The sequence below is a fragment of the Sander lucioperca genome, chromosome 4 (assembly GCF_008315115.2).
Source record: "Sander lucioperca isolate FBNREF2018 chromosome 4, SLUC_FBN_1.2, whole genome shotgun sequence".
Taxonomy (NCBI): domain Eukaryota; kingdom Metazoa; phylum Chordata; class Actinopteri; order Perciformes; family Percidae; genus Sander; species Sander lucioperca.
In genome coordinates, this window is record NC_050176.1 from 43,895,761 (window position 1) to 43,919,417 (window position 23,657).

At 39.8% G+C, this 23,657-nt stretch overlaps 1 protein-coding gene and 1 long non-coding RNA gene across 3 annotated transcripts; both read right to left on the reverse strand.

Moving 5' to 3' along the window:
- LOC116040564 lies at window positions 1-17,763 on the reverse strand. The gene is made up of 3 exons (XR_004102711.1): window positions 17,752-17,763; window positions 12,719-12,721; window positions 1-112 (listed from the first exon to the last, which is right to left on the reverse strand). It is a non-coding gene; the product is annotated as an uncharacterized LOC116040564 (long non-coding RNA).
- On the reverse strand, window positions 6,070-15,763 carry LOC116040563 (ATP-sensitive inward rectifier potassium channel 12-like). 2 transcript variants are annotated; one of them, XM_036000239.1, is made up of 3 exons: window positions 15,488-15,763; window positions 10,137-10,315; window positions 6,070-8,435 (listed from the first exon to the last, which is right to left on the reverse strand). In XM_036000239.1, exons 2-3 carry the CDS (start codon window positions 10,226-10,228, stop codon window positions 6,809-6,811), a joined length of 1,719 nt encoding a protein of 572 aa, XP_035856132.1. In that variant the 5' UTR covers window positions 10,229-10,315; window positions 15,488-15,763; the 3' UTR covers window positions 6,070-6,808. The 2 variants fall into 2 exon arrangements, with proteins under 2 accessions (XP_035856132.1, XP_031141894.1); XM_031286034.2 differs by having other exon boundaries at window positions 10,137-10,314; window positions 15,482-15,763.
- Window positions 17,764-23,657: the final 5,894 nt, after the last annotated feature.

The following is a 23,657-nucleotide window of genomic DNA, read 5'->3' on the forward strand; positions in this document are numbered from 1 at the left end:
TCCACCGAATTTAAAATTCCAACACAAAGAAAGCGGAAGGAAACAGCAAATACATGCATCCAGAGGAATTTCCTGCAGCACCGGAGCAATCCCCGAAGTGGAACGCAAAGGACTAGTTAGCAAGGGGGTAAGCGAGTGTCCACAAAGCGTAGCTCCTATGGTGCCATTTTGATGCTACCTAGCACTCACCCGCCGTTAGCATTCCATTGACTGCTATTCATTTTGATGTCACTTTGACAGCAAATAACTTTACATCTGGAGCGTTTAAAGACTATATTTGTCCATTGTTTATTTCTAAAGAAACACGACAATGTATAAAAGGCTCCATTACCTTGTATCTCACGTTATGGCTCCGTAGCAGACATTTTTGTAAAAATAGGCTAACTATTGTGTCATAACCACGTGACTTACTGTCGCATAGTAGAGGAATTACCGTACAGTAAAGGAGAAGCTCGCAGGCAGTTTCGACTTACATTAGCTGTTTAAGTTTAATTACTAATGTTAACTAGCATTTTGGTTAGCAATAATTAGCCTGTGCCTATGTTATCTCCTTACGTATACCTACACTCTCCGTCTCTGCAAGATTCGGAATGATTGAGATTTCTCTTGGCACAGCTACCAGAAGACTTACAACTTTCAGATAGGTTGCTCACGTCACATCTACGTCACATCTACGTCGGCAAGCTCAGTTTGCAGCTGCGCAGTAAAGCTCATCCCTCACCGGAAAAGTGCTTCTAATATACTTCACTGTTCTCCATCCAGAGTAACGGGATCTATTGGTCCATTTCTTTAACTGTCTATGCTAGTTAGCTGCTCGTTCGCCTTCTTCTAAAACACTGGTTCTCTAACCCACAACTTCCAGCAACTGCGAAAGGGCTGCGGATCCGCTCCGGAACGGCAGCGGAGTCAATAGGTTTCCATTAAAGTCAATGGCCCTCATTTATGAAACGTGCGTACGACCTAAAACAGGCGTAGGACGGGCGTACGCCGATTCCTACACAAAGCAAGGCATTTATCAATTTGAACGTGAGCGTAGGCTGCGATAAAATCTCACGTCTGGTCTGAACTCGTGTACGCAAGTTTTCGAGTCAGTGTGGACTTGCGGTGCAGCATATAATCAGTTTAACAGGAGAAGGAGAAGTCATCAGTTGATCGCTATAGCAGATCTGGCTCTTTTAGAAGACCTCTATGCGCCGGTAACAGTGCACACGTACGCGCACGGGCCACGGTGGAGTGCTCCATCGGATTGATTAAGGTCAGATGGTTCTGTCTTGCATCAGCGATATCACCCATACACGGCAGAAAAAGTCTGCAACATAGTTTTAGCCTGTGGGGTTCTGCACAACATCGCGCAGGAAAACAGGGTGCCATAAATGTAGTGATAGAGCCAGATGACCCGGTGCCCAGAGAGCAGTGTCCATGACACGCGCTCTGCCTCACAGCTGTTGCCTGGCTCTGACTCATGAAAAAAACACAAGAAAAATAAAAGACACTGCATAAACTCCGCTACTGTGTGTTTATTTAAATATAGGTACACCATGTAGGCCTAAGAGAATGCAAATAAGCCTGTATATTACTATTAAGACTATAGCATACATGTCAAGGATGTACATTAAATAAACTTCAGCTGGAGTCCGATTTACTACGGCAACACTGTTCACTGCATCAGTGATCTCTTTCCATTCCGTATTCTTTCTACAGCCTTTAATAACAGTTTTCAGGCTGACAAAACTACACACGTAAGTGCAAATGAACCTGAGATATCAGGGTTTCAATCTCCACCTCTGAAAAGTGCCGCTTCTTAACCGGATTATGTCTCGCCATGTCGTAAATTGTAGGGGCGAGGCATCAGAACCGAGAATATATTGGGGTGTGATATTTAAATTACGATCGTTTCCAGCCGCTGCATTTATCAATGTACGACCATTGTTACGCTGTGATTGGTGTGATACGAACGTTTCATGAATCACAAGTGAAGCCTGTCGTAAGATGATTTCTGCGCTCATATCTGTGCTGGTTTCTATGTTAGGTTGATAAATGAGGGCCAATGTGTGTATTTTCACTGACTGCGGAACGGCTACGTTCCGACTCTGTCCCAGCTCTGGCAATCCGCATCCCTCCGGAGCAGATACGCAGAGCTTCTATTTTTGACGGATGCCGGAGAGCTCCGCAGCAATTCAGCACAGGGCAGATTGTGCAGAACAGGAAGTCAAGCACAGAAACAAAATAAAACATCTGGTTAATTTTCAAAATAAAATACACCGTGCTCATGGCGGATCATATTTCCCTGCACTACACCTTGAAAACGTCATAATGGGCGGAGACAGGCCTGAAACAAACTGTTGTTGGTTTTGTGGTTCTGTTTATAGAAACTACATCCTGTTATATCGCGCGATCATACGTGAATTTGCGAGATCTCGTGGGTCCTCGTGACTTCAGCTGTTAGTCATGGCCGCAGCCTTTCCGCAACAAATCGGACCTGGTGGGTATTGAAGGACGGCGGAGCACGGAGCCGACACGCAGCGGAGCCGACACGCAGCAGAGCCGATCCGCAGCCATTCTGCAGTTGGTGGAAATCCACCATAACTGTGCTACAAGTATCACTGGTGGTACGCAAGCTCCATCTAGTGGTACGGTATGACATGAATGAAATAAAGTAATTTAATAATATAATACTACACGGTTTTCAATATTAATACTTAATTAAAACTATGATCAGTTGAAAGTATTGTAAAACAAGTCTTTGTTTTTAAAGCCCATGTTGCAGGGTTTATTTTCTAATGAATTTGTGCAATTTGCTTGTTGGTAATAAACATTTAAACTGTTACCCAACAACATCAAATACAATGGATATCACAAAACGGAATAAAATACAAAAAAGTAGTACTATTTTACAGCGGTTTGCAATGATTCTCTTTTCCCCCACAATGCATTGCACTACGTCACGTTGGGGAGACGACAGACGAAAGCCCGTCTCTGTTCACTGTCTATGGGCTCGGTCTGTGCCACTGGTGTTGCAAAATATGGCTTTTGGTCTCGACCGAGTCCATGTGTCTTTATTATGTGTATAATAATATCGGAGGGAAAGTGAAACACAGCTTGGACGGGGATGCTGTTCGGCTTTTCACAAGTTTAGACAGCTAGCTACGCCGACGTTTGCTAACGTTAGCGCAACAGCGTTAGCCTAGACTGCTAGCTAGGTAAATATTACGACTGCCTTCAGAGTTTCCTATATCTGCATCCACGTTGTCAACATAAGACATGTTGCGTTAGTGCTCCTTTTGTACCATCATTTTATTGAATGAAATGTTAAGCTTCGCTCCTACGAGATGGGTGGGTTTTTGTTACATACAAAGCTAACTGGCTATAGTTAGCCTGTATGCTAGCGGAATTAGCTAACGTTGCGTAACCAGCCAGCAACTTCGGCAATTGGCAGTAGTTTCGGTAAGCTAACCACGACAGTATTGTCGCCCACAATCAACCTCTCCTGCTAAAAGCAGTCAATCTGCAGTGATGTTTGAAATAGAGACGCTTATGGTACAAAAGGAGTACTAACGCCACATGTCTTATGTTGACAACGTGGACGCAGATATAGGAAACAACGAAGGCAGTCGTAATATTTACCTAGCCGTCTAGGCTAACGCTGTTGCGCTAACGTTAGCAAAACGTCGGCGTAGCTTTAGCTAGCTGTCTAAACTTGTGAAAAGCCGAACAGCATCCCCATCCAAGTAATAAATAAACACTAGGCAAATATGTTGTTACTGGAGCTAGTAGGGTCCATCAAAACGTGAGATATCTAATCGAAAATGTGTTTACAACGTCGGGGGATTTCACAGGTGGGACTGACTGGCAAGTTAGCCCATAGCTAGCATGATGCCTTCTATTTCTAGATCTAGCTAGATTACCAGTACTTATCTGAACTAACGACATGATCACTGTCACTAAATATAAAGAAAACATTGACTTTCACTCAGTGCTATTCACTGACAGTAAAAACACCTCTTCCACCTCTTCCTCATCCCAGTCAGTCACCATAGTTCTAGTAATAGACTGAGGCACGTCTCCCCAACGTGACGTCATCACCGAATTGCGTTAAAAAACCCACTAAACGACTAAAACGGTAAAAACTGGCCTTTAACACTATTTGGTGACATTTTTAACAATGATATACATATGTTGAGTGCTTTATGTACCCATTAATCAACAGTGGTGGTTAACCTGCAACATTTGCTTTAAACAAAATATAAAATAACTAAATAAAAATATTACACTTTAAAGTGTAATATTTTTGTTTCGATGTGAGCTTGCTACATTTACGTTCATGGACTGAGTGCACATACATCCATAATTAGTATTCACAATGTTTAGTGCCTTTGACAAAGTGCAGTGTGAAAGCTAACCGAACCAAATTGCAAATTGCAAAATGCAATAATGTGGCAACTTCACCCCCGAATCGGCAAAAGATGCACCGACTGTACAGACAGGGCCGCCGTATGTCTTGCTCGTGCCCAAGAAAAGATTAGATTATTTAAAGGTTGACGTAGGGCCCGGGACACCTGACCCTTTGTTCCCCCTTGCTGTGTACAGATGTTAGCTGTAAGCTAGCTAGCAACAGACTGTGTCAGTGGGAGTGTGCCTGTGTGTTTGTGTTCAGCTTTTCTGAAGGTTGAAATATTTTCAACTCCCGAGTCCCACAGACGTGTCACCCTGAGCGAATACGTGTCTATCGTGTCTTTTCAAAAAGATTGTGTGCAATCACCCTGCCTCTAAAATTTGCTTTCTGTTCTGTTTAAACACACAGAACTAGATTTTGACACTGGACACATAGGATCACACGATTAAATAATAACGTGAAACCCAGTTGACATTGTACTTGAGTGTTGCAGGTTCCCAGACAAGTTACCAACAATACTAAGAGTCAACACCAATGCTGGCAGGTCTGTGAGGATTTGAGCTAAATGCTAACGTCAGTATGCTAATATGCTCACAGTGACAATGCTAACATGCTAATGTTTAATGGGTATAATCAAAGAATTTCTAATATGGGAAGAAGTTCCACTCTCTCGTTACTTCCGGCTTCTGAACTGGTTGCAGTTCCACCAGAGTTCCATATAGGGGGCGCTCACAGGCCAGTGCAGAATGAATGGGACTCTATGGAGCTATACCCCTCAAAATCCACTTTTCTCAGGATATAATTTTTTGTCTAGTAATTTGAATGTTGCATTTGAAAGGGGAGGCTAAGAAAATACACACTGCTGGGTGTTAGATTTTTTTAAAGTGGCTTTTTTGTTCTAAAAAGCCTTTTAAAATGTCAATGACGTCATACACATATACGGCCAGAGATTCTGCTTTACGGCAAGCTCTGAGTCGCTTCCTTTTTTCTCTCGAGGCATCGACAACACAGCTGACAGATTAGACTCTCCCTGTTAATACACGTGCTAGAAAGAGGTTTGTTAATGTTTTAAAGACCACGCCGAAATATTCACTCTGGCATTCTGGTTCTGCTTCGGATGTCGTCAAGCGGGATCTCCGATTGTAATCAGTCCTTCACTGACCAATCAGCATTCATTAGCAGAATGCTAGCGTGTTATGGGCAACAACGACTCAACCTGTAACAAATCGAAAGGGCATAAGTACTCGTTCATTCAACTTTTGACCTATAATCCATGTTGAACTTGCAAAAACTACAATCAAATCTGAGATTTCTCAACGACAATCAGGCGAAAGAGACAAATTTAGCCGTCTAGCTCCATAGGGTCCCATTCATTTTGCACTGGACCGTGATCACCCCCAGTGGAACTCTGGTGGAACTGCAACCAAAGTAGGTACAATGGGGCTTAATAGGGAGTGGAACGGCTTTCCGTAGACGGGCTTTGGTATAATGTTTACCTTACTAAGTAATCCAGCCAAGCTGCCAGCCAAGAGAGAAAGAGCAACCATCCATGTTTTGATCCAAAGTCAAGACAAATAAGATTTGTGTGACCTCGTCTAATCAGAAACAGGTGGTAATTAGCATGGCTGGGCTGTTGAACCAGTGAGAAAATGTGCAAAAAGACTCAACAGAGGAAATTCCAGCATTAACAGTAAATACTGTTGTTTATTAGGTGCTTTGTTCATACAAAACAACACACTGTTCCAAAGTGTTTGTATAATAGTGATAAAAGTAAGAATACAGTGCGTGTTCTTCAACTGTACATGTTTGACTAACCGTTTGAATTGTTTCATGTTGTCTATCATGATGGAATAAACGGCTCATTTATCAAATGTGAAAAGTAACAACTCAGGCAGGCAGGAAGACAGAAGTTCAAAATACAGAAATAATTTATTTTTACACAGAGAAAGAAAGTGTGTTGAAGTTGAGCATTTGTGCCATTCTTCCTTTAAAATAAATCGATTTTTCTTTCATAACATTTATCTGTATATGATGCATAAGCATTTCAAAATTAAAACACAAGCATATCATATTTACAAAAATCAAACATATTGAATAAAACAAGAAAGCAATAAAGTTTTCAAGATACCTCATGATTTGAGAGAAATACTCAGTCACCATATTTAAAAGTAGACAAGGTGTGCATTATTTAAATGCTGATGTTACAACTGAAAGTATACAAAACCTAAAAACCAGAGCAAGTTACGAGCTAAAGCTGAGTGGATTTTGTGACAGCTGCATAAATAACCTTCTCTTCCTCCAGATGTATAGTTTAAATTGTGTCCCTGTCTTTTATTTTTACACTAGTTCAATACTTTGGTTGGATGCACACAGACAAAGAGAGGAAACAAATGGAAAGGCATCCATTACAATTGATTAAACTCCTGACTCTCTGCTGATGTATAACGGTAGGGTGGGCTGTAGTCTGTCAAGGCTGATCTGATTCTCTGTGTCTAGAACACACAGCATCTGCTCTGTCTGCTCCTCCACAAATGTCTCTTTAAAACTCAAGTGAATGTCCTCTCTCATCTTTACCTCTCTGTCACTTACTACATTTAGGCTCCCCAGCTCCTCTGTCATATTCTCCTCATCCTCGTCGTCCCCGCAGCACAAAGCTACCTCGTTCTCGTAGCAGAAAGCACTGGGGGAGTGAGGGCCCAGGAGGTGGTGAGATGCCCTCGGGGCAAATGGTGATGGAGACGGGGAGTAAGTCGAGCTGGAGGTTGAAGACTGTCTGCCATGACCCTTCATCTGGCTCAGTTCCCTGGCACTGCAGCGAGGTGTAGATGGCACTTCATAGGACTTATGAAAGCGAGAGTAGTCCACGTGGTAGCGGTTACTCTTTTCAAAGACCACAGGCTCAAAACGGTAACCCCACAGGATCTCCTTGGCCAAGTAGGAGCTCCGGGCCTGTGTGGTCATAGCTGTGGCCTCCACCATCCCCTCCAGGATGACCACAATCTCAAAGTCTTCCTTGAGCAGGTCAGAGCAACTTAGGTCATACAGAGGACTGTTTTTGTTGATCTCATGGACCACGACCAGTGGTGACACCAGAAACAGCCGATCCAACCCGTCATCATAGCCAACATCAATGTCTGTTTGCTCCAAAGGGAGGTACTCGCCCTCCGCCGTCACATGCGACTTAATGAGCTGAGCCCGCACATGTGCTTCAACAATGTGGCTCTTGCGCATGTTCCCTAGGCGCCACATAAGGCACAGCTTACCATCTCGCAGAGCTATGACAGCATGATGTGAGAACAGCAAGGTCTGTGCCCGCTTCTTGGGCCGCACCATCTTTGCCATGATGGTCCCAATCATGAAGGAGTCAATAATGCAGCCCATGATGGACTGGACCACCACAGTCACTACAGCGACTGGGCACTCTTCAGTGACACACCGGAAACCATATCCAATGGTGGTCTGGGTCTCTATGGAGAAGAGGAACGCCCCAATGAAACCCTGGATGTGGAGAATACATGGCCGCCATTCATCTTTTCCGTCCTCTACGTTGCTTCGAGGATCCCCTTCCTTAAGGTTAAAGTCTCCATGAGCAAGCGCCACTCCCCAGAAGATCAGGCCAAACACCAGCCAAGACAAAAGGAAGGTGGTGGTGAAAATGAGCAGCAGGTAGCGCCAGCGTATGTCCACACAGGTGGTGAAAATGTCAGCCAGGTATCGTTGTGGCTTATCCTCCATGTTGTTGAACACCACATTGCACTGGCCGTTCTTCTTCACAAAGCGGCTGCGCAGGCGGCCAGTGCCCAGATCTAGGCCCAGACGACATGAAGGTGAAGCACGGCAGCTGTTGTGGATGATGGGCTCATTTGTCACTCTCAAAGACAAAGCCCCTCTTCCGTCATCACTTTCTGGACACTCTCCTCCTCCTTCTTCACCCAGCATACAGGCCCCCGACAGTGACTGCTGAGTCAAAGGACTGTGGCCATTGTGGAGGCCCAGGCTGGAGATCTTCAGGGTATCTTCATCTGTGGAAACGATGCTGTATCTTGAAAAACAGAGGGGAGAAAATTAGGTCAGGGGAACTCAAGTTTATCAAGCTGGTGCCTATTGCTACCACTGTCAAACTCTGTATTCTATAAGTATGATAAGAAAAAAATTAAAAATGTAAGATCAGACCTGTTTGACTGCTTAGTTTACATGCTTGTCCGTATTTTCTAACATTGTTCACATTACACTACAAGAGAAAAGGCTTTCAGGATGAGAACTAACCCATGTGTTTGGTGAACATAAAACCATCTTGGGTAACATTGGGTTGGGGTTGCTGGTGTGTAAACTTCCCCAAATCCAATAAAGAGCAGTACAGAGCAACTAACATAAGCTTAACCTCTGATAACAGCCAGGCTTGGCTTGCACACAACAAGGAACTACTACTAGTGGATGTACTAGGCAAGGCAAGTTTATTCATATAGCACAATTCATACACAAGGCAACTCAAAGTGCTTTACAGAGACAAAGAAACTGTTGTAAACAAAAACAATGAAAGTACATTCGACAAAGGACAATTACAACAAGAGAAAGAATAGGTAAAATTTGGAAACAATATAATATAATAAATAATATGATAATATTGGTTTCATACTAAGATTTCGGACGTACTAAAAAATCTCACATACTAGCCTACTAAATAGCACGTTAGTATGGAATTTTGGACGCAATCGTAGAGAATGCAAAGGTTGATAGACCTGCATTGCCTATTTAGGGTTGCTAAGTTACAATTGTGAGCAGTCAGTTGGATGTTTTGGTACCCTTTTCTCATATGTCACATTTTATGAAGGGTTTATAAATCGTAACTAAAGTCTTTGTTACTGGTTTATAAACCATTTACTTTATGCTTTATCGATCAGTGACAGGTCATTAACTAGATTTAAAATTCGAGCCATTAATAAATTCTCATGAGTTTTACGCTTTCTAATAAGCTTTTAAGTCGGCAGATATAAATGTTAATAATCTATTTATAAAGGGCAATAAACTATCAATTCTGCAGTTACACGCACTAATTAACACATCAATACCGGGTCATGGGTTTCTCAACAAATGTCAGTAAGTCATCTTCCTGGAAATATAAATGGTATTGATGGTTTTTGTGATAATCCATCAAGTCTGAAGTTGTAAATGTTAATAAATAGTTAATAAACGTGTTGAAATGCAGCCATATGGTCAAAAGTTAAATGGTCTAATTGGGTCTACCTGATGAACTATGGAGTGGACATTTTTCACAACCCGGCAACCCAAATGTTGTAAATAATGACTTATAATTGATCTATTAAGCATTAGTTAATACATTATTAACCATTATAAACCCTTTATTAAGGGTGACTTATAAAAAGGGTACAGATATTTACACACAGAGGTTGCAGCAGTAATTGAGTTGTAGTTTAGTTTATTACTTTATTTGATAGAGACAGTATATTAATAACATTTCAGAAAATATGCCCATCATTTTCATCTGTAGTCCCCTCGCAGGCAATAGTTTAAAGCAAAGACGTTAAGTATAAAAGTATTGGAAATCCAGAGAGAAGAGAGACAGCTCTTATGACACACATAATCAACAGTAGCATGACAACTCAATTAATGATTGGACTTTTTTTCCTGTGAAAAGAACAGAAATAACCTAAAATGTATTTTTTCATCAATAAAGCAGTTAAATCAGGCCATTGACATAGCTTTATTCCCCATCCTTTCTTACCTATTGACTCGCACCGCTCCCATGGCACCGATGATCATCAGGCTGTGTCTGCGAGGGCAGTAATGTAGGTTGGGGCGGGCAGTTCCAACCATTAAAGTACTGTTGCTGGACAGGGAGGCAGTATGAGCTCAGATCTGTCTTGCATTCGTTATCAGTGCTGCCTTCTCATGATACATTTCTGTAAACACAGAATATCAGAATGGTGAATTTAAGTACATTCAAAATGTGAAGGTAAACAAAGCAAAAGTGTTTAAAAAGATGGCTAATTCCTAAATCAAAAAAAATCAACAAGGCTACAGCCATGCTAGCAGCTCTGTGCGGCCGTACTCACACAGTTGTGCTTTGAGCTAAATGTTTAAACTTGCTAATATGCTCACAAAAGTGCTCATGTTATGCTCATTTTCAGGTTCATAATTGTATTTAGAGGTTATATCAGAATAGGTTTACATGGTTTCATTTTCAAAAAACACCATATATTTGTTGTACTGCACATTGCTGCAGCTCCTCTTTTCACCCTGTGTGTTGAGCTCTCTGTTTTAGCTACAGAGTGAGGTATCACACTTCTATTCCATCTTTGTTGGGATTGAAAATTTGACCTGAATGTCTGGACTAAATGGCAGATCATCCAGTAGTTGTTGGGATATTTCATTCTGGAACAAAGCGGGGGACCAGCAAATCCATCCATAGCCAACAGCGCTGGAAGTGGGGGGTTTTAGGGGCTGCAGCCGCCCCCCACTCCTAATGGTGGCTGCTGCAGCCCCTGCAGCTTTCACTTGGCAACAACCTTAAACTTGTAAACAAAGCAGTTCCTACTAGCCAGACCTCCGCAGCGCTGTGGAGGAAGGTCTGGCAAAGCGAGACAACCACAGACCTATTATAAGCTGGTCACATTAGTAAGGCAGCCCCCCATGGCCCAAATACGTTCCCACGCGGCAGTCCATAGCGCCACGCTGCTAGCATGCCTAAATACCTGAAGAATCAAATATCTCCCTGCTAATTTTAGCCTTACTGCCCTAATGTACGGAGCAGACCAGATTGTTTTGTGTAATGAAAGCTTATTGATTAGGTCCTTGCTAGTGATTAGCCTTAGGGACCTTCAGGCCAACCAGGGATGAAAAACCAGACAGGCAGTGGAAGGGACAAAGGTCTAAAAAAGAGATGAATCTGTGGTAATCTACTGCAAGAGGAACAATTGATCTGCTGTTTGGCCTGATGACAAGTTTGGATGGTAATTCTGCTTGGTTTATGACGTCAGCAAGCTGATAACCAGGAGGACCAAAAAGCCCCGGGTTGCATAACCAATAGAAAGCCTATCCGCACACAATACAAAAGGGCAACAGCGGTTTATGTTTTATTGCATGTGAATCACTTTGAATTATATAAATTAGTTGACAATGAAAGGTAGCAATGGATTGTCTTTGGAAAATCTCTGACAACTGCAGTTTAAAAGCCTTTGTTCAATATTGGTGGAAATAAATAACAAGCACAAATAGAAACACACTGATGCACATAAACTCACACCCAAGTACAGATTTTGATGGGATTTAAAGTCACGTAATGTGGGCCGTGTGCAACCCTTGTGTGTGATGCTTCCAGACTCTTTTTCCTGTTACACCAAGGACAGATGTTAAGAACTGGCTGCTGATTGGCTGGATGAAGAGTGATTTTCGACTGGATAATCCCAAAAGGGCAGATAATTACGTCAGCTCGAACTCCCCCAGCTGGACGAGAGCGTCCTCTACATGAAGCACAACCTTTCTTACAGAGTCCTTAGACGCCAACCAATATAGTCACGTAGGTCAGTCCCATGTCAGTGCCAGCAGCATCATGTGTGGGATCAGGACAGAACAACACAGATCAACTAACAAATAAGTTGTGCACGAATAGCAGAAGAAAGAAAAGAAACTCTACAAGCCTAAAGGTTATCCTAAGAAGGTTTTTTTTCTTTATAGTCACAAAATTAATTTCTGTTTTTATCATACTAAACAAAGCACTGCTAAGTTTGCAGTAAAGAGGCAATAGAAATCAAAATGGAACTGCTGAACTTTCATATGTAATTGAGATGGCTCATTGGACAAAGGTGTGGTCAATAAAGTTGTATTGTATTGTGTTATTTTATTACCATTTTTCAAAGAAGAAGTCATTAGCTAAAGAATACTGTGGAGTGCAGAATCTTCTGAAGAATGATAATTGTCATCATTAGTGTCATGCAAACAAAACTCCAAAATCCACACAATAGTCAGATACCTTTGTAAAGCTGACTGTATTAAATGTTGGTGAAATGTCAGAGAGGTGTTGATTGAGCTGTTCTTTTGTCTACCTGTTGGTCAAAATAGGGGAGATTCCTGATAATATACTGAAGCATAATATTAACGTGTTGTTGCCATGAGGACCATCAGTTGTAACAGAATTGTATACAAACAACAAGCACTACCAAGAAAAATCCATCCACACTCACAGCACACTAGCTTTGCTTTTGGGCCCACGTGGACAAGAACTGCTAAAAGTGCTATGGGTGAAATCATGTTGTGATTCATCTCCATGACAACTGAGCAAACTCCATCTTAAAGCTCCAAAAAAACTATCTAGCAGACCTTGAGTTTGGATTGTTTTTATCAAAACACAATCTATGACTTTAAAAATTAGAACAACTCCTCTCAAGAAAAAAAATGAATATTATAAACTTCACAGAATGTGTTGTATGACCATTATTCTGGTCCATTTACTGGTTTGAAGTTACTGTTTTAGTAAATGTGACTCATCAAAAACCTAATCCATATTTTTTTCATGTCTCCTCATTGAAACATGTTCATTTTACTATTGTATACATTGTAATTTATGAGATTGAAAACAAAAGAACTGCCCGTAGAACATAAAGTTTGATTTTTAATCTTTGTTGTAGTTTGTGGCTGTAAATGCGTTGTAAATATTTTGTGTGAATCTGCCAAAAATGTATGTGATAAATAAGTGTGTGCCCCAATAAACATTAAATACCGTCATTACTGTAACTCAATATTGCCACTAATGCAGCCAACTGTCAGTATGTGCCTGGCTGATGTCTTTATTTCTCAGCTGATGGCATCCCTGGGGGAGAGTGGCAGTAATTACAGTAGTTGATCATAGTTACTGTATTAGCGGAGGAGGAGATAAACGGACCGAGGAGAGGAGAGGAGAGGAGAGGAGAGGAGAGGAGAAGAGAGGGGAAATGGAGAGGGATAAATAGGCTGTGGACTCCACCAAAGCACCAAAACCTGCAGGACACCACCACTACCCCACAGCGCTCTCCAAATAAAGAATAACTCTGACGTAGCTCTTATTCAGGTACGTCAGAGGAACTAAACTTACGTATATTACAGCATAATCCCATGCAAAGGAAAAGGATGTAGGAAGCCTTTGTCATCTAAAAGATTAGTATATCCCTTAATCTCCCAATCCAAACAACAATATCAAAGGTGGATGTCAGTTGTGTGACCTGGTTTAAGCCCTTTTGTGTAATCTCAGATCTGATTATATGAGAAGATGACTGAGGGATAAGGAAAGAAAGGTTATGATGTCTTCCATGTCGCACAGTGTAATATTAAGATGAAGAGATTATGATGTCCGATGATGTTACTACAGCGTGTAATGCCATTTACTGAAAAGCAGAAGATTTAAACCAAAGGAATGTGGGAAAATGTGTGAGAGTTATATTTGGTCATGCCATGTTTTTCGGAGGCGATTTTGTTTCATTTTTTTCTCATTTCGTGCATTTCTGTACAACACGCTGACTTTAAACTGACATTGAAGAAGAGCTTTATGTCTCTTAGGACAGCAGTGGGTCCACACTGTGTCCTATATTTCTAAACAGAAGCAAAAATAGGGACCTGTGTGTTCTACACACACATACACACTACAAATAACACTAAGAAGTAATAGATGAACAATGGAGAGTAGCTAATTTGTTCTCTTCACAGGTCAAAAACAATCATATTGCAGTGGTGGCATGTCACTAAATACATTTACTGTGGTGCTGTACTTCAATACAATTGAAGTACTTGTTCTTTACTTAAGTATTTCCATTTCCTGCTACTTAATACTTCTGCTACTCCATTTACTAGTTACTTTTCAGATTAAGACTTTACATGTAAAACATATGTTTAGTTCATAAAATGTGATGCATTGTTATTGATTAAACAACACAAAACTACAGTTATTAAATTAGTTCCTCCTTAAAATGCTGCTTACTTGTTAATGCATGGATGGAAAAACATATATGATACATATGACGCTCTTACAGTAAATAGGGATGTTTTGCATAATGAATACTTTTACTTTTTGATTTAAAGCATGTTATTGCGTAATACTTATATAGTCTTAGTGCACCATCTATAATTACGCAATTTATTTTGGTTGTTATCTAAAGTATTGTGTAGTTTATAGTAAAGAGCAAAATACAAAATAAAATGGATCTTCTGACAAATATGCTTGATGCTTAATACTTACATACCTTTGCTGTAGTGAAATTTTGAAACTTATAGTTGTAATGGAGTACATTTATAGTGTGGTATTGGGACTTTTACTGAAGTAATAAATACTTGCACCACTGCAAAAATGAGTTCAATTTTCAAAGATGCAAAAGTTGAATGGGTTTGATAGAAGATACTCTCCACACTATGAATTTGGGACATAGTAGTTGCCTCAGCCCCAAAACGTGCATCAATTGTGTCATACCGATTTACAATAATACAGATGAATGTGAAGTTTACATGTTTGCACATGTGTGACTGTAGGAGTAGTAAATGCCAATCAATGGTTCACACAGTGCAACCAGAAGTTATGACAGGGCAGTTTGCAAACTAAGCAGCAGCTGTGACGTGTGTTTGGTTTCATTGAGGCCACAGGAGCTGTCCAGTGCTGAAAATCAATCCAAAGCCTGCAGAAATAATCAACAGCTGGGAGCGGAGAGATGGGAGGGGTGGTAGGGGAGCTGAGTACTACCCTAACCTTGAAAATGATTATGGCCTTTAAAATCTTTTCCTCTTTCTGTTTACACTCCCCAGATTATTTTTTTTTTACAGTCGACTTACTCAGCCACATGAAAGTTTTGTTGAAGTATTGATTGTGTTTGTGTCTGAGAAGTTAGACAGAACACGAAAAGACAAACTATTGCAGGCCGAGGTTGAAGATTATTATTATGCAATTTGGAAATTTTAAGATGTAAAGTGGAGTCGGGAAAGTAAACAAGTTATAATTCTTGATGAATATAACATAAAAAGCCTTTTTGGGTTATCAGTCATTTTTAAATCATCCCAGAAGAGCCAGCAGACGTTACAACAAACAAAAAATAAGAATATGAAGCTATAAACTCTTACCTTGGTGTAACTGTAGACTGAATCATTTGGAGACAATGGTTTCATCCTCATAAAAAGAACTTGTCCTCTCTTCTTTTTTTCTTTCTCGTTTTTCCTTCAATAGACAAACACCTTTTTCATAAATCTGCTCTCAGATTTCTGTAGCACAAACTTGTACATGCCTCCAGTCTGAGCTTTGTGTTGTTGCTCCATAGTAGCTGAACGGAGTCGCTCTTGCCTGGTGGTTGTGCTTCTGCTCCGATCCCTGCCAGTGTGTGTGTGTGTGTGTGTGTGTGTGTGTGTGTGTGTGTGGGAGAGAGAGACTAAGTGAGAGAGAGCGCTCTGATTATGTTCCTATTTATATGCTATTGTTTTCCCCAGAGTGTGGCGATGTGGATTGTATAATTTTTAGACTTTAGCCCACTCAGACTTGCACGGACATCCAACAAAACACACCCGTGAAGATTATTGTAATCCTACAGCATTTCTGTAGAGATTCTGTAGGAGTGTTTCTGAGGCATTTTACAGTGTATCTATATTGGTACAAAATGGGGTGTCTTTTGGTCTCATGTTGCATTATGGCAATTATTAAATGGACTCCGTGATACATGTGGCAGTCTACAGGAAGTTTGTAGTGAATGTACTTTTATCCCTTTTTCATAATATAAAGATTTGTATATACAGTATTTATTGGTTTTTACGGAGCCCCTAAAGAGATATAATGATTTTTTCTGGTGTGCACGAGAAACTTTCTCATGAGCATGAGATACTTTTGCATACTCACGAGAAAAGTATCTCGTGCTCAAACCAATCTGAGTATCAGTCAGACTGGCTGCCGAGGAGGAGGTATTCATCTTCCTAAAAACACAAAGACATGTATCTGATACTTTCATCAACAAACCTAAAGATGATAAGGCAACTGTTAACCGAGTCCATGCTGTGAATGAATATTAATTTTAGCCACATAACGTTAGCAATACTTCGTTAGCACAATTTTGCTTGCCTTAGATTGGTTTCTCGTGAACACAAGATACTTTTGCATGCTCATGAAAAAAGTATCTTGCGCGCACCAGAAAGTATCTCCTGCTCAAGAAAATGCCCCCATGTGCCTTTAGAGGCTCTGTATTGTTAAATAAATAGAGATGCAAAAGGCAAAGGAAAACAGACACACAGACACAAAAACACTAAGAATAAAAAATAAAGCTGCATTTCATTATCATAAAGAATAGGTTGGGTTACTACGTTTACAAGTAAGTAAGTAATCCATGAAGCATCTTCATTTTTTGTTAAATGTCTGTAGGTGGCTTTACATCAATTTTCCATGGACAAACAACTTGAGAGGCTCCAGCCATTGATTAACAGTTGGGACTTGAAGTTGTTTTTTTCACTGAAAGGCAATGCAGTATTTTGTCTGTAGAATACAAACTTATTTTACTTTTGATTTTAATGGTTTCAGATCTTCAGGAAAGTAACCCAAGATACAAAGGCGTGGACAAAAAAGCTTGTGTGTAATTATTAATTGGTACTCTATATGGTGACCTCAGAAGTCTCAATACGTCTTAAAACTTTCTTAAGGAGAGAATTTGTTTTTATTTTATGTTTTTTATTTACGATATATATTCCAAGAGAGACTTGTATTGGTACCCAATTCCAGAGATGTGCACTTACTGTAAACTTGAGTAAGACTCAAAACATAAAATCTAGACTTTAGACTTGACTTGACTAAAGACTTGGAACTCAACTTTGAATTTAGAGGGGAATTGCAGTGATTTAGTATTACAGTTACATAAAGTTAGAAGGCTTGCAAAAGACACAAAATACAGAATGGTCAAAATATCCTGAATTTGATCTGGGTAAAACTCCAAAAATGCCGGATCCTACATCTTCCATAATGCACTTCCATAGCATATTCTATTAGACTTCCCCTGGTAAATGCTCACACCTTTAAACACATTTCCGTTATAAATGTTAAATCTAAACACCATAGCTGAGATCACCCTGAATACATCACAGGTTTTGTTTCGTTAGACTAAAGCTACAGAATGATATTCTATGAAAAAAGAGTTGCACTCTCCATGATCAGTAAACTGAACTTCAAGTGTAAACTTTATGGCGTGCCCCTTTAACACCAATGACTTGTGACTTCACTTGGACAGCCTTTTAACTTTAATTTAAAAGTCAAGCCAATCAAAGTTTCATTTTCCCGACAATGGATAAACTTTGAATCAATCCAACAACAGCCAATCACCTCATCATCAGGAGGGAGAGATGTGTTTGTCAGTTACAGACAATGGATGACACCTCTGATTACAGTAACACATTTGGATATAAAGACTCTGCTGCGGTCAACAAAAAACATCATAAATTACTAATTATTTAAACTCTAACATAGAAATAACACCGTAAAACAGCTGATCAGTTTGACTTTACATGTCATGTTTATTTGGAATCAATGTGAAAGAGCAATAGTTTAAGGGCACTTATTCAGTGCTGAAAACACAACGTTTAGGACTTGGGACTTGACTTGGGTCTATATATACAATATTCTCACCAAAATTTTACTTGTTTGTTGAAATGTATAGATACCATTAAAAACTGACATAATCTTTTCCACAGCACCAAGTATTGGGTTTTTCAACACAGCATTTTTTGGAAGACAAATTACTTGCACATGATAAGTAAATCGCCAGTCTCCTGAAGATATTCAGAAAGGCGGAAGAGGGTAATTGCTACAATCTCTGCAACTTCCATCAGTTCACTGCTTCCTCGTTCATCTCCTCTGTCCTGCATCTTCGCCTTGAGCAGCAGCACCCAACCAGCAACAACCACACTGTAACAAGTCATGATTTATTATTTTACTTATTTGAACCCAGCTCCTATCTTGTGCTTTAGTCGTCATTACATGAATAGTTTTAATGAAAAGAAAAACATCAGTCATCCTTTTTACTGAGCGGTTGAATGGCAGTGAGCTTTAGTTGACACTCTGACCGCTCTGAGCTCATTGTCATTCATTTACATACAATCCCATGCCAAGGGAGGTTATTAAGTCGTTGTGTTATGTCTGGTTTAACACAGATTACATAACGGTGATTTGTGTTTATGTCCTTTTGCAATTGCAGGAACCTTAATTTGTGTAGTTACTCTGAAAATGAGGAATTAAAAACATTCGGCGTTGATCTTCAAGTTGCAGAGAATCTAGAGCTGCAGTCATACGTCGATTAATCAATTAGTCTATTGGAAAGAAAATTAATCAGATATTTTGATAACTATATGTTTACAGTAGTAAAAGTCATTTTTTCAAGCAAAAATTACAATTTTTTGTTGGTTGTAGCTTCTCAAATGTGATGATTTACTGCCCACCTATGATGGTAAATGAAATTTTTTTCGGACTGTTGGTAAATATCAAAAGACAAAACAGGCTATTTACTGTATTCTTTATTTTACTGGTTCTGGGTCTGGAAAGTTGAGGTTTACAACTTTCATAAACTAAACAATTAAAAAATAAACATCTCTAAAAGATTTAGAAGGGTGATAATATATTCTGGTATTTCTGAGATGACATGTGGATATTTGCAGAGCACTTTAGTCCAGACGGTTCTGTGTGTGTGTGTGTGTGTGTGTGTGTGTGTGTGGGTGTAATGCTGAATCAATCCAAAGTGCTACCTGTGTGCCAAAATAATCTCTCCTGCTTTGTTTCTGATAACCATTCATCCTGGAAATAGACAAAACAGAGAAATGGCGGCTGCTTTGGCCAAAACCATTTTGTACTTGTTGGAGGGAACAGATTGAACACCCTCAGTCTGTAAAGAAATTAAAAAGCATTAATAAATAAAATAGGAAAGGTTGATTGAGCATGGCAGCGAGTGAGGCTGACTTTATGGTTTCTTATTTCAGATCTCTTTGAGGTGTTATTACCAATTAGATCCATCTCTTTAGTTTCCATGGAAACCTTATTTTTGTTTTCTCTTCTTTCTCTCTCGCATAAAAATACACTTCCTCTCTCTCCACATGGTTTATTTTTAAATCTCCTTTCTTTTTAGCTTTATAAGACAACAGGTTGGTGTTGCATTGCGTAGGGGGGGAAGTGGGGGTACAGTGACTGAGCAGTGTGGGCAAGGGTCAGAGTTTAGGGGATAAACCATAGACTGTATAACATAGGAATAAACTAAGTGGGCACACAGTGGGAATAAGTGGGCTGACAATAACTCCCAGTCGAAGGAACACAATGTCCTCCATGTCTGGATGAAAGAGTTGTTGCTGAGTGTTGGTGAAGGTAAAAGTTTGATGATTCATGTACACAAAGTTTTACAATCAAATACACGGTGGCACTTACACTTTAGAAATTAATGTGGGTTGCACACATGATAGTACAATAACATACAAATAATAAATTAATACTGCAGAAAGGTTCCCTTTGCAGCCACATTGTAAAAGTGTCTAATAGAAAACCCTCTAATTAGAGTGTTAAGTTGTGCATGGAGCTAAGGGGAAGGAAAGACCTTCCTTACTGCCAACACGGCCATCTGTGTAAAAAAAAAAATAGCTCTGATCTAGGTGGCAGTGAGATATTAATGCATTTTTGTGGCATACTTTGCTGGAGGCACTCCTGTATTTCTGTCCCCATCAGGACCATCCATCACTTCTCCTTATCACACCTTTGTATTAAAAAGCACGCAATAATACACACAGACACGTACAGTATGATTTTTCCCAAAGCAAACCTCATTGAAGAGGTCAATGACAGAAAATCCCTTAAGATTATTATAATAACTCTTCCCTTCAGTCCTTTTTAAATGTGATAAGCAGAGATGGAAGCTATTTTCTGTAGTGCCAGCCGTCTCCACGGCCCTGCTTGATGACACCCCCTCAAATACCATGAGAGCCAATTTACTCAGAAGCAGGCGGACGCCTCATTTCTCACTTTGAGAGCTGATCCAGGTCAACATGTTTTTAGAAAAGCAGGCCGAGTGGGGTGGGAGGAGGGCCAGAAAGGAGGGGGGGAGGGCAATCACTCCCAGCGGATGAACACATTTACTCTAAATAAGAACTCTATACAGTGTTGCTCTGTACATTAGACACACCAACATGCCACATGCACTTTATTGTTTTGTGTATTTTGTTTTCAACTCCCAATCTATGACTTTTCCTAAACAGAGACTTCTTGAACATTTTATAAAATTAACACAAAACAACTCTGAGAACCTGCACTCATTTTGGCAGGTTTTGTATAAATAAGTGTTGCAAGCATTACTTTAATTTCTCTCAAGACAGGCTTATATAACAAAACTATTATTCAAGAAAGAACCAGACTGAAGTCTTGTTGAACCAGAGAGAAATCTGTGCTGACATTAACTCTCTCTGCACACTGTGTTCCTACACTGATTTAAAACATTACACTATACTTGCAGTAACACTTTACCCTCGATATTTAATTTTTATAAGCAGTATATAAACAATTTATGAATTGTTTATGTAACATCATATGATGTAGTTGAACGCAGATATAAGGAAAATTGTCAAGTGTTTATTAATGTATTTGTATTTGTCAACAACTATAAGTCCTCTTGTAAAGCATCCGTAAGTGACAATAAAGTTGTAATCATACAAAATATGTCTTAACATATTAAAAAATAAACATGAAATATAAAACATGTATGTATCATATTTTTCAAATAAATTCATTTACAAACACTTCTTTTCACTCTTCATGACAACTGATCAAACTCCATCTGCTGGTGAAGACCATGATATGCAACTGAAAGCTCCGGGATAAATCCATTAGAAGAGTTTGCCAAACTACCATTTAAGAATGAAAAAAAGAAGCTCAACATCTCTTCATGGCTTTTGAACACACACATCTACAAACAGTTTTAAACTTGCCTGTGAATGATTTGTACAAAAACAGTTAATATGTTCAATAACAGATTGTAAGGATTTGTTAATGTGTGTAATATGATTTCAGCTATGTTGTACTACAAAAGTAAATCATTCGTTAACTGTTCAGATGGGGATGCCTCATGGGGAATCTGTTGACATACACATAAATTAAACACTTGCAACTGTCACTTATAAATGTCCTTACATATTCACAACTGCATTATGGTGTGTTATAAACCATTTATTACTTGTTTATATACTGTTAAAAATGCTAAATGGGATGATCAAAGTGATATTGCAATAAAATGTGAGAGATAAAAACCTTGCAGCAATTTCATGTGGTGGCTGTTTGATTGTTGATAATGATTTGATAGAATCTCAGGTAAACTTAAAGTCATGGCACACCTGTAACGCCACAGATGAAGTGTGTTTGGGGTATAGAGAATATGTATTTTTCCATGTAAAAATTGAATATACAACCTCCTATTAGCTGCTCCTTTCCCATTTGTGAAGCAGGATTTGACAAACAGCTACAGTGCTTTAAATAAACACATAAAATATACTGCTGATTTATAAAATAGTTGGGTTTGTTGATCTAGCAGTGGACAAGAGGAATAAAGTTGTTGAGTTCAGAAGGTTGAGCAAAAATACTAGTCACAATCAATAATTGCCTTGGGTGAGGGGTAGGATCAAGGTCAGGAGTGCTGGATCAAATAATGCCCTTTATACTGAGATTTAAAGGTCCCATTACATGGTGCTCTTTGGATGCTTTTATATAGACCTCAGTAGTCCCCTAATACTGTATCTGAAGTCTCTTTCCCAAAATTCAGCCTTGGTGCAGAATTACAGCCACTAGAGCCAGTCCCACAATGAGCTTTCCTTAGGATGTGCCATTTCTGTGTCTGTAGCTATTGAGGAGGAGAGAGGGGGGGCAAGGTGGAGGGTGGGGGTGTGGACTTGACCAACTGCCACTTTGCTCGTTTGAAAGCCATGATGTCTCTCTCTCATGGGTGGGCCAAATTCTCTGGGCGGGTAAAGCAGAGAAAGGGGAGGTAACCTTGATCCTTATGACCTCATAAGGATCAAGATTCCAGATCGGCCCATCTGAGCTTTCATTTTCTCAAAGGCAGAGCAGGATACCCAGGGCTCGGTTTACACCTATCGCCATTTCTAGCCACTGGGGGACCATAGGCAGGCTGGGGGAACTCATATTAATGTTAAAAAACCTCATAAAGTGAAAATTTCAGCACATGGGACCTTTAATTCATCTTGGTCTTATTATGAGACACTTTGTTACAGAGTTTGTTTCTCTATTTTTATGTTATTTTCCACTCCTGGAGACAGTGATGCAGAGACAAACAACCAATTACAAATAACAGTTACAATTACAAACAACACGTGATAGCTTAAGAAAAACATAGGCTTTTAGATAACTCAATTAAAAAAGACACCTGAACAGGTGTACATAAGTTAAATATTAAGCAGTAGCATGTACCAACTTTAAAATCACTTGATCATTTCCTTACAGGCCAGATGGTTGCATTTCTCGCTGTTCACAAATTTATTCCACCTTTAATTTGTGTTATAATAACAATAACGAGGCACAAAGAAAAACAATCATAATGTGTGGCTGCACTAAAAAATCCCCAGCAAGTTAAGGATCTGAAAGGAAATGCCTCAGCTCTACAGCTAGCATGAAAAGTAACATAATCTGTTATGTGATCATTTTTCCTATATCCAGATAGAGCTAGAGCTGTCAAAATGATCGCGATAACGAGTTAAAGCAAATTCCTTTTAACCTCACAAATTGGATTTGGGCCCCCCTTATACTTACAACAGTCAAACTCCCTATTTACATTGCACTATATTGACTGGCCGCCATTTTATTTGTCTGAATTGTTTAAGTGTGTAAATCTATCCACTATAGTGACTTAAAAAAATCCTCATGGAGTGACACTTAGGCTGGATCTCACTTCCCTTAAATTGCATCCCCGGCTCCTCCGCTTGCTTCCCTTGCTTGCATCTTAGTCCGTCCCACTGGGGAAGCATGGCAGAGACGGAGGAAATCATGGAAGGAGAGAGGAAACGAGGAAATGTGTTTTAAGAGGGATGAGACGTCCTTTCCTGAATGTCACGTGAATTCATCAGCTGTATGGGAGGAGTTAGCAACCCTTTCAGCTGCACGGCTTCCTCCTCGATCCTCAAGCCTCGATCCTCGATCCTCGATCCTCGATCCTAGATCTTCGATCTTCGATCCTCAGGGCAGGATTAAGAGCTTTGAGACGGCCTTCACAAAGGAGGGCCAGAACAACTT

Bases quoted from the DNA above. Each gene is read 5' to 3' on its own strand.
- LOC116040563 (XM_036000239.1), bottom strand. From the start codon at position 10,228: ATGGTTGGAACTGCCCGCCCCAACCTACATTACTGCCCTCGCAGACAC. The intron at 8,436-10,136 runs GTAAGAAAGGAT...CTGTTTTTCAAG, and splicing joins GGAGCGGTGCGAGTCAATAG to ATACAGCATCGTTTCCACAG.